This window comes from Mizuhopecten yessoensis, unplaced genomic scaffold, assembly GCF_002113885.1.
Source record: "Mizuhopecten yessoensis strain PY_sf001 unplaced genomic scaffold, ASM211388v2 scaffold10921, whole genome shotgun sequence".
In the NCBI taxonomy this organism is placed as follows: Eukaryota; Metazoa; Mollusca; class Bivalvia; order Pectinida; family Pectinidae; genus Mizuhopecten; species Mizuhopecten yessoensis.
In genome coordinates, this window is record NW_018408788.1 from 2,209,842 (window position 1) to 2,224,848 (window position 15,007).

General features: G+C 36.4%; 2 protein-coding genes across 2 annotated transcripts in view; one reads left to right on the forward strand and one right to left on the reverse strand.

The window, feature by feature from the left end:
* Positions 1 to 14,097, reverse strand: part of LOC110463701 (transcriptional repressor NF-X1-like) — a 24,621-nt gene extending 10,524 nt beyond the window's left edge. The window contains exons 1-14 of the mRNA XM_021518506.1: positions 13,904 to 14,097; positions 12,315 to 13,540; positions 11,846 to 12,007; positions 11,218 to 11,295; positions 10,575 to 10,677; positions 9,557 to 9,628; positions 8,973 to 9,112; positions 8,257 to 8,347; positions 7,414 to 7,622; positions 4,999 to 5,130; positions 3,708 to 3,790; positions 2,738 to 2,852; positions 1,928 to 2,047; positions 1,191 to 1,270 (exon numbers count right to left, since the gene is read on the reverse strand). Of these exons, the coding sequence (XP_021374181.1) occupies positions 1,191 to 1,270; positions 1,928 to 2,047; positions 2,738 to 2,852; positions 3,708 to 3,790; positions 4,999 to 5,130; positions 7,414 to 7,622; positions 8,257 to 8,347; positions 8,973 to 9,112; positions 9,557 to 9,628; positions 10,575 to 10,677; positions 11,218 to 11,295; positions 11,846 to 12,007; positions 12,315 to 13,503 (2,574 nt within the window). The 5' untranslated portion in view covers positions 13,504 to 13,540; positions 13,904 to 14,097. The remainder of the gene's footprint in view (positions 1 to 1,190; positions 1,271 to 1,927; positions 2,048 to 2,737; positions 2,853 to 3,707; positions 3,791 to 4,998; positions 5,131 to 7,413; positions 7,623 to 8,256; positions 8,348 to 8,972; positions 9,113 to 9,556; positions 9,629 to 10,574; positions 10,678 to 11,217; positions 11,296 to 11,845; positions 12,008 to 12,314; positions 13,541 to 13,903) is intronic.
* Positions 14,098 to 14,260: 163 nt separating this feature from the next.
* LOC110463702 (UPF0538 protein C2orf76 homolog) overlaps positions 14,261 to 15,007 on the forward strand; it is a 9,382-nt gene continuing 8,635 nt past the window's right edge. The window contains exon 1 of the mRNA XM_021518507.1: positions 14,261 to 14,487. Coding sequence (XP_021374182.1) covers positions 14,349 to 14,487 — 139 coding nt within the window. The 5' untranslated portion in view covers positions 14,261 to 14,348. The remainder of the gene's footprint in view (positions 14,488 to 15,007) is intronic.

Sequence of the window (15,007 nt, forward strand, 5' to 3'; positions counted from 1 at the left end):
AAGCAGTATAGCCAAATACCCTTTTTGGCCCTGCCCCTCAGCCCCCTGGGGGGTCAGCCACACCATTTGTACAATTTTAAATCCCTGCCTCCCAGGAATGCTTTTGATCAAATATGATTGATATCCAGTGCACAGTTCTACAGAAGAAGTCGTTTGTAGCAATATAGCCAAATTGCCCCCTTTTGGCCCCGCCCCTAAGCCCCCTGGGGAGTCAGCCCCACCATTTGTACAATTTTTAATCACCACCACCTAGGGATGCTTCCAGTCAAATATGGTTGCTATCCACTTCTTAGTTTCAGAGAAGAAGTCGCTTAAAGCAATATGGGCAAATTGACCCCTTTTGGCCCCGCCCCTAAGCCCCCTGGGGGGTCAGCCCCACCATTTGTACAATTTTGAATTCCCACCACCTAGGGATGCTTCCAGTCAAATTTAGTTCAATTCCAACCAGTTGTTAAGAAGAAGAAGTCGTTTAAAGCAATTGTTGACGTACGGACGTACGGACGTACGACGGACACCACGGTATGGCATAAGCTCACCTTGGTCCTTCGGACCAGGTGAGCTAATAGATGTCTCAAACCATTATAAAAGTGTATGTTTATAAGGCATATCCTTGTTATATAAAAAGGAGGAGAGCATAATTATTCAGCTCCTTTGATAAACCCATGAGATCAACATAATCAACAACTGTCCCCATAATAATGTCTTTATGGTGTTTTTTTAAACAAATTGTAGGAAACAAAATCATTCCCTCCCTTATTTAAGGATCCCTTTGCTACTGCGCTGTCTTTACAGAGTAACCTCCCCTTAACCTCCCCGTCTGGATATAGCTGTAGCACATTTAAATATAAACTTTAATTATTTTACAAAAATTATGAAACCAGATTTTGTAACTTATTCTAATCACTCTTGCTGGCCCGGACGTTAGCACACAGGGGTCTTGTGAGAGGAAACCGGAATACTTATTTAATCCCAGTCTAACCCCGATAATTTTTTACAAACAGAACAATATTGTTGTTGATTATATTTTGTTTATTTCATCTTTGTTATTCCCCATAAAAGTCCAGCGAGGAATGGTGGTCTGTTTAGAAATTATTTATTTAAGCTTTAGCCATGCTGGATAACAGTTTCCTATATAATGTACTTATTTACAATTTCTGGCAGTGGGACAAGGCTCCTCAAAGAGATCTTACCTCATGGTTCCCCATACAGTACTTGGATGTGAGCTCCGTGCAAGGTGGACAACTCTCATCACTGTGACAGTTATGGCGCACTGTGGAACATAATGCATATTTATGTAAGATATTTTCCAGGTATTAACATCATTCATAATTAATTTTTACCCTGTTCTATGTTCAATTCCTCAAATCTGTTCTCACTGATGTTCTAAAAATCGTTCTTTATCCCATCATCAATAAGTTATTACTAGAATAGGTGTCATATACTGTTGTTTCTTTGTGAAACAGTTGTCAGGGCTGAGGGCATAGAGCATGGCTCAAAATACATTATAAATTCTAACCTTCATTTGTTTTTATCATTCTGAAAACTCAATAATTGCCTTAAATTAAAACACAAAGGAATTGCTCTTGTAAGAAATCTCATTCCTCTTTGCACAGTGATCAATATGACGTCATAATCTGTTACATTGACAGCAAATCTTGGGCCCTGGGACTTTTTACATGTGACCAAATCGCAGTTTTCCCTACCCACAGGCCTAAGGGACCTTTGCAAAAACAATAAATATACAAATTAAGTCACAAAGAAATCAGCTGGAAGACATCATGTTATCTTCAGTCACAACTTTCTTGAGCATAAATACAAGAAAGAAGAATACTTCCTTCAAGTATCAAGATACTATTCATTTCTTAAAAGACTACTACATTTCAACCGCTCAAAGAATCAAGCAAAGACCTATATGACCTGTACAAACCTGTGTGTGAGCAGGCGTGAGTGCGGGTACACTTCTTGAAGCACTCAGGCGGTCTGGTACCACAGGGAACAGGTGGGAATCTCACCTCATTGCCACAGTAACAAGTCAGCTCCTCAAAACCTGTAACGTACAGAATACTTCACTCAAACTACATCCAAGGCAGTATTCAAACATGGATGTGACATAAAGGTGAAGACCATTCAATCCCTGATGAAGGGCTAAGTCAGAAAGCTTGGGCGTAGAGTGTCTGTTGCTATCTATTTTTTGCAATGTTCCCTATTGAAACTTTGTGATAGACTTTCATTTCACTCAAAAGTAAAATTAAAAGCTTTTCTTGTATGTTCATTGTGAGCAGAAAACAAATTTCACTACATGGGATGAATACATATACAACATTAAAAATTTGACAAATATTCATCTCTCAATAGCAAACATGTCCTAAAGCCAGACAGAAAAAGATATGTGTTTCCTGTAACATGTTGGAAATATTTAAAGAAGGAAATATTTAGTGAAGGTATGTAAGAAACAAGTTTTATTTTTAAAAATAATTGTATGTGGTTTATATAGGAGGGTGGTCTTAACTTTAACAGTGCTTCTTTGAAAATTGCCTTAAAAAGTTTAGGGTAGGCACTAAAAATTAGGTTAGGTATGGTTACCAGAAACACCAAATATTCTTAACTGGCCGAAGAGCACTGTGACGGTTTCTTTTATGAATTCAAATCCATGGAAAAAATCCAATAATGGAGCATTCTATTTTAAAGCAGTAATTGTAAATTCAATCAAAATGAACAGTTTATGGCACCAACATACTTGCTAAGAGACAAGTTGGACAGTTTCCACGGTGACAAGGCTCGTCACACTTGTGGAGGCCACACGGCAGTTTCTTCCCGCAGATGAAGTCACAGAAGTGATTCTCCTTTTCCAGCTTCAATATATGACAATATAAGTCAACAATGAGGAATAGTGAACCAATACAATATATATCATTCAGAAAATTATACAAATTGCGGGATTGAAGTTCTGATGTAAATTACAATCATATTCTTTCTGAGACAATATTTATTTACAACCTCCATATCTCCCATGTTAGGGTGGGGAGGGGAAAAGTTTGTGTTGTGATGGAAACTAAATTGTTACTTTCCCACAAAACTCCATAAATTTTGTTGCATTATACTGTCTCCCTTCATTGAGGAAAGCTTGATTTTTCCAATTATTGTAATCATCTCCTGGTCAACCTTGGAGATAATAGAATATATCGCTTCAGGTACAAACAATGTCTAAATATTGTATATAGAAATAGTGCAACTACACCTGAAGACAAACAATATCGTAACATTTTATATATAAATATTGCAACTATACATGTCTTAATTTTTTCCAATTAACAGGGATGTACTTAATTCACAGCAAAGATCTACCAAGAGTCCCTTTAATAAGCTCCCATGCCAGATCACATAATATAGCATTTGTGACACTTACTTCTGGAATTCATATCTAAGTATCTTAACTTACAAATTTTCCACTCATAAATACCAATAATAGTCTACTTGAACCAGTGATCTTTCTTTTTGTTTTTAAAGTGTCTATGCCAACCAAAGGGAATTTTTTTTTAGTATTTCAAAACATTCGTACCCTCTTTCGGAAATTATTCAATGAATTGGGAAAAATATTATCACAATTTTTGAAGTAAACTATTGACATGAGTAACTTTATGGAATTATTTGTTTTACACAAAATGGCTGTATCATGTCCTGAAAAGTTCCTATTTTCTTATACTCACCACACAACACGTCTGTGCACATTTATGGCGGCCACACAGTCGCTTCTTGTTACAGCGCTTATCACAGCAAAATGGATTCTCCTCTGTAGAAATTAAAATTCAACATACCACATCAGTTTTATCTACAAGTGAATCTCTTAAATCCTATTAATACTAATTAGGTTATCCCACTACCCAGCCAATGTCTTTAGGGACAGACTTTCTTTCCTACATGTTAAGGAGTAAAGATAGTCAGTGAAGCACTTGCCCAGGGAAAAAACAATCTCAGAAATCCATATCCTGAATAATCCTTCTACTGCTATTTGTATTTCCAAGGAAAAGAGGGTCCAAATTTTGCACTTACCTAGGCTTATAATAATAATAATAATTTGAGGTTCTTATATACCGCCTTATCACAGCCTAGTTCGTAGGTCATCTCAAAGCGGTTCACAAATTATTATCAGTGGTTATAGTGCTTTTGCAACCAGCCAATATCTTTCTCAACTCCCTGGGGAGCATACAGCCGGTGCTGCCATTTCAGTGCTCACAGCAAGCATTCAACAATTCAAGCACTGCCCAACCACGTACTCATTTACAGCTGAGTAGACTGGAACTAGTGGAGTAAAGTATTTTGCTCAAAAAGATACAACATAGTGCCATGACTTGAACTTGCGACTATTCGGTCACGAGGCCCGCGTCCTACCACAGGCACTAGACTTTACCACGCCTTCTAAACTGGTGTAAACTGGTTGACTTATGTATCAGGTGATGGGCAAGAGTATTCTACATCCCTGCTTAACTCATTCACCCCTGAAGACACATTTGAACTCTTCCAATTCAAAGGATGGAACAGTTCATTATGAAACTTCAGGGGTGAATGAGTTAATCAGAAAGAATTCAATTTCTTCCAGATATAACATCACATCACATCAAAGTTTTATCCAAGAATGATTTTTAAAATATTGTAATCTGAGTATTCAAACGTCTTAAAATAGTGGAAATTTCAACTTAATGAAAAAGTAGTTGAATATGTTTTTTATACAAATAAAAACTTCAAAATTAAATACTATACAGTGAGTGGAATTTGCTCAATGCAGAAAAAGTATTCACAATCATAAAACAATCTGTTATACAATAAGAATTTCATATTTTATTTGATCATGATTGTTTATCAAATTATATAATCTCATATCAGACACTGCAAATCTATAGCTATCTGAAGGGGAGGGGGAGGGGGACACAGATTTGTCATGACAGATACAAGAATTGTCAAAATCTATTTCAACAGCATTTAACACAACTGACTACTCACCAGTTATGTTCTGAGCTTCTGTGCAGGGAAATTCCTTCTCTAGGGCACCACACCGACATTTTAGGAGGGTTTCTCCAGGGCACGTCCCACATACACCCTCATGACAGACTAGCTTACAGGTATGACGACCATCTATATGGCAAGATATCGACATCAAATCTCAGTATTTGTAGAGTGAATCTTAGCAAATTTCTGTTAGATACTGTTGACAGCTTTCTCCTTATTTCTATGGCGATATAACACCACAAAATTAATACATTATTATCCGACAAGTCAGATACCCTGCCAATTAAACACTGAATGAAGGGATCTATCTGGGTTCTACTGACCACTGTTCATGAGTGAAGTCTAATCCACAAATTAATTCTAAAAAAACAATGCCCATACAATATTTTTCCCTTTAGACGTTTTTTTCTTTTTTCTTTATACATTCAAGTGATTAACTCAATGTTCTCAAGTTTCGAATATTAAAAAATCATTTTTTATTAGATAATATATCTCCTCATCAATACGGGTGATGTCACAAAGTCGAGTCTAACAATACACTTCCTCTGAATCCCTATAAATGAATGCAATGCCAGACTCAAAAGGACCTGTATAACTAATAACAAGAGGCACAATGGGCCTGCATCGCTCACCTGGTATAAAACTCACACTTGTAACCTTAAAAGTGATCTAAAATAAAGCTACAGGCAAAATATCAGTATTTATGATTAAAATTCGTTCAAAAGACCCTGTTAATTTTTTTTAAAACATTTCACCCCTGTGATTGAAAGTCGAACAAAGTCATTATGTTGAACACATTGTATAGCCTTTCATCTCAGGATGCAACTTGCAAAGTATAAACATCCTAGGACCCATGGTTATTCAGAAGAGGTTGTTTCAAGATTTTAAACAAATTTGACCCCTGTGACCGTGAATATAAGTCAAAGTCATTCACTTTAACAAACATAGTAGTCCTTGATCCCAGCATATGCTAATAACTAAATATCAACATCCTAAGCCTTTTGGTTATTCAGAACAAGTTGTTAAAATATTTTTAACATATTTGCTCCTTGTGACCTTGAATATGATTCAAGGTCATACATTTAAACAAACTTGGTAGCCCTTGATCCTAGTATGCTACTGACTAAATATCATCACCCAGGGCATTTTGGTTATTCAGAAGAAGTTGTTTAAAGTTTCTAACATATTTGACCCCTATGACCTTGAATATGGGTGAAGGTCATTCATTTGAACAAACTTTGCAGCCCTTCATCTTAGCATGCTACTGGCCCAATATCATCACCCTGTGCATTTTGGTTATTGGGAAGAAGTTGTTTAAAGTTTTTAACATATTTGACCCCTGTGTCCTTGAATATGGGTGAAGGTAATTTATTTGAACAAACTTTGCAGCCATTTATCTCAGCATGCTACTGGCCAAATATCATTACCCTGGGCATTTTGGTTATTGAGAAGAAGTTGTTTAAAGTTTTAAACATATTTGACCCATGTGACCATGAATACGGGAGAAGGTCATTCATTTGAACAAACTTTGTAGCCCTTCATCTTAGCATGCTACTGGCCAAATATCATCACCCTGTGCATTTTGGTTATTGAGAAGAAGTTGTTTAATGTTTTTAACATATTTGACCCCTGTGACCTTGAATATGGGTGAAGGTCATTCATTTGAACAAACTTGGTAGCCCTTCATCCCAGTTTGCTTCTGGCCAAATATCATCACCCTAGGCCTTTCGGTTATTAAGAAGAAGTCGTTTAAAGTAAAATATTGACGCCCGCCGGACGCCGGACGCCGCACCACGGCATAAGCTCACTTGGCACTTCGTGCCAGGTGAGCTAATAAATAATAATAATTTGAGGTTCTTATATACCGCTTTATCGCAACCTAGTTTGTAGGTCGTCTCAAAGCGGTTCACATGTTTATAGAGCCTTTTGCAACCAGCTCATATCTATCTCAACTCCCTGGGGAACATACATGTGTACAGCCAGTGCTGTCATTTCAGTGCTCACAGCTTGCATTCAACAATTCTAGCACTCCCCAATCACGTACTCATTTACAGCTGAGTAGACTGGAACAAGCAAAGTATAGTATCTTGCTCAAAGGTACAACACAGTGCCGTGCAGTGACTCGAACCCACAACCCTTTCGGTCACGAGCCCAGCGTCTTACCACTAGACTCCCGTGCCTCCTCAGTCCTCATGTGTCTTATTTCCTTCTTCCTCTAATTTTACAAATAGCACATCAAAGACTTTTCCGTGTCTAGATCCTCACATAAGCATCAATATTGTACACATGATAATTAATCTATATTCAGAATTTTTCAACATTGATGATATATCAGAAATTTTTAACATTGATGAAATGATAAACTTTACTTGAGCACTAGATTATATTGGTTTGTCTTTCATGATTTACCTGAAGGTCCACAGTTGAGAGCCTTGTGACAGAAACCTTCACATGTGGGGACAGGATGGAGACAGCTAGTCCTGGGAGTGGAGCCGAGGTCTGTAAGTGAGGTGGCACCACATGGACATGTGACCACTGTGGACGGAGACAAACTACAGGAGACACAGGGGCCATCGTGACACATCTCTTCACATGTGTGATTCCCACACTCCAGTGTCCTACAAAAAATATGTCAAAAGGATTAAGTTTTATTGAACTTCATACATTTAATACATAATGTGAAATTCACACATTCAATATTTTTGTAAATTATGTACAGATGTGATTTCCTACATTTTTATTGTGAGATACCAGTATAATCATATTTTGTTTTGTGTTTTTATGATTATTAATATATCACTAATTTAAAATTTACTGAAATGTGTTGTCTACACTGATGAATCTTCACATAATTCAGACAATATTTATATCCTCTGGTTTTTGAGAATCTGTTGGTATAAAATGATAAATTGATCATCGTTGAGGATCAGTTAAGAGCTATCAGTCAGTGTTTGAAATTATATTTCTGTTGTAATTATCATGGGATGGAGGTGCTGATTAGGTTGATTATGGTAATTGATAAACACAACATAACAAACTATAACTGTAACAACAGTAAAATCTGCAGGTTTTTTTTCAATTCACTGTTGTATTATAAAGTAAATAATTCAAACTTTGTAAGACTTGAATTTAAAAAGACAATAATAGTTCAATAATAGTTCACAAATTGAGTTTTTGAATGCGATGAAAATCCTTTTCCACCTAAATGAAAACTAAATGAAATGCAAAAGATGACCAGGGGAGATAACTCACTTTTGACAAGGTTTGTCACAGGTGAAAGAGGACTGAAAAGATTCCTTACTTCCACAGACTACTTCTCTACTGGTGTGACCCTTGTAGCACTCTGTAACACAGATTATTACAGCACTTCAAATATAAAACTACAAAAGCAACAGAACATCTTGCATCGTCTATGCAGCATTAATGACTAATGTCTTCTGCTAGGTAAGGTAGTGAAAATTACTATAAATCCAATTTTAATTGGTTAAGCGAAAGAATTGAACAAAAACATCTGTGTCAGTTTTAAGTCACTAGGCTAAGGCTAGTACGATTCAAAATTTCAATAACCAATGTTGAAAATCTGGTAGCCTCTGGTGACAGGCTAGTGGAGTTTTAAACCCTTAAATATCACAGAATATATCTCTACTGCTGTGTCCCTTAGAGAACTCTGTAACACAGATCATTACAGCACTAAAAATGTATTACAAGGAAAAGTTGATATCACAGACTACTTCTCTACTGACTAGCACAAATAGACATGGCCCTACATAGTAGGTGCTCTCACAATCTTAACGCTTTCACCACTGGAGACCATAACCGATTCATCCATATCAATGCATGGTAGAGTCTACTAAAGTTACATAGGGGTGAAAGGGTTAACACAAGAAAGACCTTCCTTGAATGTAGAGCATTACCCCAAGTCAAAGGTGACCTTACAATGGTAATATGAGGAAATTCCATATCCTCACCTTGTACGACGACCTCCTCGCACATGGAACACGACCCAGCATGGCAGGTAACTTTACAGAAATGTTTACCACAGTTGAGCTGTTTACCACATCTCTCTTCACACTTGATAACCTGAGACGCACTACACTTCATGGTCTGGCTGTAACAGGGAAAAATACATGTTAACCAAATATGGTTGTGTCTTATTAAATCATGCCTCACTAATCATGTTGTCTCGCGATCAAGCCAGTCTTTTAGGAGACAGTTTAGCCTATATATTATAAAAGCAGCCACCTTACAATTATGACACTATTGCTGGAAAACAAAGGTAGCTGGCCAATCAAGGTTCCACTGTAAATTACACTAGAGTAAATATTTTACATTGAGTCTATCATTTTAAATACTGCATTTAGACATGACCTAAAATAACCCTGCATTAAAAATTAGTGCAGGCGACCGGGTTATTCAATTGGTGTCAGCGTCCCTCTAGAGTTCTGAGGTCCTGGGTTTGAATCGTGGTCTAGCTTTGCATTTTTTCTTTTCTGCTACATAGGTACATGTTTATCCATTCTAGAGTGTATAACTACTGACAAATCATGCTTACCTGGTTTTCCCACAATCACAGGAGCGACTGATGACAGCATTGCATGGTGGACAGGGACCAGGATGGCATAGCCTGCAAAGGAGATTCAAGCAGTCCATTTATCTACAGCACGCAACAAGGGTGTCAAGACCAACTTGGCAAATGATTCAACCCATCACCAATCATGTTTCTTGTCTGATGTTAAGGAAAAATAATCTCTGAACTAAGTCAAATTCATCACTTCGACAAAAGACACATTGACACTAAAGAGCGTAAGTGATTAATTAATGTTTATCAAATAACTGATTTATTTGATCATTTTTAGCTGAAGAATTATATCATTGATATTAACTTCAATGTGTCAATCAACATTAAGTGACTTGATGCTTTTTGATTTGTAATGTTACACAGGCATAATGTCATCAAGTTTTACATCAAATTTTCTGCCATTTGGAAAAGTCAAAGCAAGCGCTCCTTTTTGTATAGAGAAAATCTAGCTTTCTTTAATACCGTTAAATCTTGAAAACAGATGCAGCTTATTTTTATTTTCAGTAAGGAACCTCTGGCTTATTTTCAAAAGCCAGTTTGTTTTCAAGGCAGTTACAGTAAGCCATTAAGTTCTTACTTTTTTTCACATGGAAAAATATAATTCTATTTATATTTTTTTATTGAAACTAGTTATTTTTTTCATAAAATCGGTGCTATAATAAAATTTGTTTTGTGATTCTTACCTGTACAACATATTTATGCTAACACGAAAATGTGACTCCTGTCTAGTATCTTCGGCATCTTTTCAAGGCCAGTCTATTTTCTAAGACGGCTTATTTTTCGAGATATGTTTGCCTGCAAAAATTCTTATTTTCAAAGACATTTAATTTTCAAATCAGGCTTATTGTCAAGATTAAAAGGGTATATAATATAGTGTAGGGTAAATGGTTTTGGATAAAAAAAAACCACCAGATATCCTGAAGCTCCTAGATAAAACATAGGTAAAAAATAGTCACTGTGTTTTATATAAATAATCATTGGTTATACTCACATGTTACAGGGGTGAGGACAGTTATCTGTTCTTTTCCTTCTGCACATCTCACCACAGCTGTGTGGGATCTCCATGCGATTAAATTCAGGGTCTCTCACTTTGCCTGGTAATATCAAAGAAACTCATTGCATTGGTCTGGTACATTAACTTTCTTTTTACTCAATTTTCTTTATACAAATCTAGCTAAATGTTTCGGAACAATTTTGAAAAATAATTACATTTCACACGTTATAGGATTTTGAGCAGTATTCTTGTCTTTGATATAAAATGTTTGGCCTTAAAGAAGCATAAGTTACCACAAAAGACTTGCCACAAAAGTGTGATCTACCACAGATGTTTGACTTACCATAGATGTATGACAATTCACAAATGTATGACTTGACCTACCACATGTGTATGATCTACTACAAATGTATGATCTTCCATAGATGTATGACTTACCATAGATGTATGACCTAACACAAATGTATGACCCGACCTACCACAAATGTATGATCTACTACAAATGTATGACCTACTACAAATGTATGACCTACCATAGATGTATGATCTACTGTAGATGTATGACCGACCACAATGTATGATCTACCGTAAATGTATGACCTACCACAAATGTATGATCTACCATAGATGTAGGACTTACCACAGAAACATCTGTACTGGGAAGGGAACTTGTCACATGTGTTTTGACAGGCTGGACATCTCCATCCACTGTCTTCACCTGTCATAAGTAAAAAAAAAAAATGATTTCATTTCAAAGATACCAGTTCAAATTAGATTTAGTTAGACTTGACTTAATGATTTCTGATTATTCAGTTCACATACTTAACATGCGTTCTTCTTCCAGATTTTTTAGCATTATAAAAGTATTGTCTGTTTTTCTTAACATTAAAAATATAAGATATATTGTTTGGGAGTAACACTTCCACTGTGACAAAAACATCCAGACTTGCTACATTAAATTGTACAAAATTCGGTTCACTTGACTTAAGTGCCAAGATTATATGCATCAATTATACACAGAAACAATAGTTCCCAACTATTTCAGAAGGTTTAAAAGAAACAATACCAAAATAAACTATCCCCGGACCAAAGTAGGTTTTACTGTTTAAACAAACCAAAGCATCATGACTAACAATTTATAGATGTTCAGAGGTTTCTCACTTTAATCCATCACTTTAAAAAGTCTCCAAAGGGAAACATACCTTTAACAAATTTTATAGAATGTTTTTTCAAGGTTTTAATAAAAATGAATACAATGACCAACTTACCTTCTTCATTAGCTGCAGAAGTTCTTGCCCATTTTTTAACGCAGTGTAAATGGAACACATGAAAACAGCTGGAACAGTTCCATACAGCATTCTGGCAACGCACCGTCTCACAACACACCATGCACTCGTAGGAACTGTTTGTCAGCTGATCAATCAGAACACCTATTTGGCAATAAAATTTGAGCAAATGATATGAAATAATCATAATAATTATACCTTACAATGTATCTTCTGAAATGAATTTAAAAAAAAATCAAAGTTTCAATTACCTAACTGACACAAGATTTAAAATTCAAATTGTTTGATATTTTCAAAAATTCTTAAATCTGAAACCAATTGTCACAAAAGGATCATTGGTAATCATTAGAAAAGTTAATAAATAAAATAAAAAATGTGCTACATATAAATCTAAAAAATATCATATGAATAAGGATAGCTTAACAATCAATAACCATACTACTTAATATACCTCTCTGACTCTCATCAACCTTTCCAGAAATTGTCCTTGCCATAAAGTGTCGCTGACTTGGACCTCGTGACCCTTTAAAAGTCTTTGGCGTGCGATATTTATCACGGCCTGGATACGGTTGTCTATTTTTATCCTGCAAGTTATTTGAAGCAATTTCGTTCTGAGGATCATAATCATCGTCTTGTTGTCTGCTCTGGAATGAACGGCCCTGGTTGGATTGTCTTCCTCTACCTGACCTTTGACCTCGTCTATTATTGAACTGTTGCCTGTCGTCAAGTTTTGAGTTCCTATCCTTATAATATGGTTGGCTTTCTCCACTAGGTCCTTCTTCATCGTGACCAATGTTACTGCCAATGACCGTAGAATTATCTACCTTTTTACCATACTTTCTTTCATTGATTTTTTCTTTAAGACTTGAAGGTAAGTCTTTAGAATCCCTTACTCTATCCAAATCATCTTTTCTATTTCTTGAACTATATGACCTCCTGTCTTGATCATGATATGACCTTGACCCTTCATATCGTCCTCTTCCACGTCCTCCTCGATTACCATAATAATGTGGGTTATTTTCAATATTTTCCCTATAATTGTCATACTGTTGTCGCTGATTATTACCTCTATTCTCAAATCTACTTTCTCCTTGACGATTACCATTTTTTCTCTGTTGACTTGGTGCTCCTTTTGACTTAGTTTTAGACTCCGTCTTGGCAGGTTCTTCACTATCAAATGCACCATCTATGTAACTTTGTAAATATTCATCAACAGAATTTGATGATTTTGATTCATCTGCTTGAACTGCTACCTTATTGGGATTAGATTGGTAATTTTTCGGAGGATTATTATTGGTATTATTATACGAATTCCTTGCCTTTCCCCTCGTCCCACCTCCCCTTTTATGTCCATGACCTCTGTTATAACCAACTTGCTGTTTCATTTCTTGACCATGAAAAGGCATTGGTGGTCCACCTAATGAATTATTATTATTAAAGTTTTGTGGAGGTTGACAATATTGTGGTGGACCTGTGAGGTGAAATGGTTGAAAAACAGGACTTTGAAATTGTGGTGAAGGAGGTGGATAGTAAAGCTGGGATAGATCAAAGTATCCCTGCTGTCCTTGTTGGTTAATATAAAACTGTTGATTCGGATCCATATTTGTTGATAATGTTAATATCTCACATGCTACAGCCATTTTTTAAATTTCTTTCTTTTCGCGTTTTCTCTTCTTTCTGTAAATTTGAGAGAAAAACATGTACTTCAACAATGAAATTTAAGAAAACGATTGTGTAATAAAAATACCAAATGCCTCTCATTCATCATTTCTAAATGTCCCAAGTCATGTTCCGACCAAAAATTAAACTCAAGGGCAGGAACTAGAAGATGTCCCATTTTTTTCAGCCAAGATAGTCTGGACTGTTTAGTTAATATAACTGAAACATAAAATAAAGTGAATTAATTCCTTCAAATTTCTGTCACATGCCAAATGGTTTCAAGCCGGTAATATTGAAGAACGAACACGCCAAACGACGAGACGCAGGGGTACGCCTCCAGACGGCTTCCTGTATACTGTCTGAACAACCTATCATACACACCTCTTGGCTGTTGTTGATTGGCGTACGTAATGCCATTTTGACTTTTTTGTTGAACTTATATACAGTTATCATGACGTCATACTAAAGATAGCAAATTTTAGCTATTTTAAATACAGAAAATTGCACCACCAGACTTCAATTTTGCATGAAACGTTGTCGATATCTTCTTGACGCTTAAAACAGCAGATAGTAAAATTAAAACCGGTTTCATTTTCGTACATTTGATGAAAAAAATAGTCGTATAAGTTAAACTAATATATTATGATGTAAATGAACCTCACATTTAACATTTCAGTGTATCTGATATTAAATGCACACAAGCAGTTTCTACGACAATAAGTTTATATATTTTTTAATTCCGGATTATTTTAAAGCGTCCTACTGACACAGGATAACAGGGATTTCCCGCAAGCAGATCCAGCGTGTTTCCGAAATTTCCGAGAGAATGACAGACGACATATCCTGTGGTACCGTGACAGTACGCTTGATTAGATCGTTTGAACACAGAAACATCAAACCTGTCGTATTCCAAGATGTCGATTTAACGCAAAAGACAAGAACATTCATGGAATGTGTTGACAATGGTAAAACGGATACAGGTTCCGGAAAATTACCCTGACTTAATTACAACTATTTTATTAGCTCACCTGGTCCGAAGGACCAAGGTGAGCTTATAATTATGCCATACCGTTGCGTCTGTCGTCCGTCCGTCCGTCCGTACGTCAACAATTTCTTTAAACGACTTTTTCTTCTTAACCGCTGGTTGGAATTAAACTAATTTTGACTGGAAGCATCCCTAGGTGGTGGGGATTCAAAATTGTACAAATGGTGGGGCTGACCCCCCAGGGGGCTGAGGGGCGGGGCCAAAAGGGGTCAATTTGCCCATATTGCTTTAAGCGACTTCTTTTGTAGAACTGTGCACTGGATATCAATCATATTTGATCAAAAGCATTCCTGGGAGGCAGGGATTTAAAATTGTACAAATGGTGGGGCTGACCCCCCAGGGGGCTGAGGGGCAGGGCCAAAAAGGGTATTTGGCTATACTGCTTTAAGCGACTTCTTCTCTGGAACTAAGAAGTGGATATCAACCATATTTGACTGGAA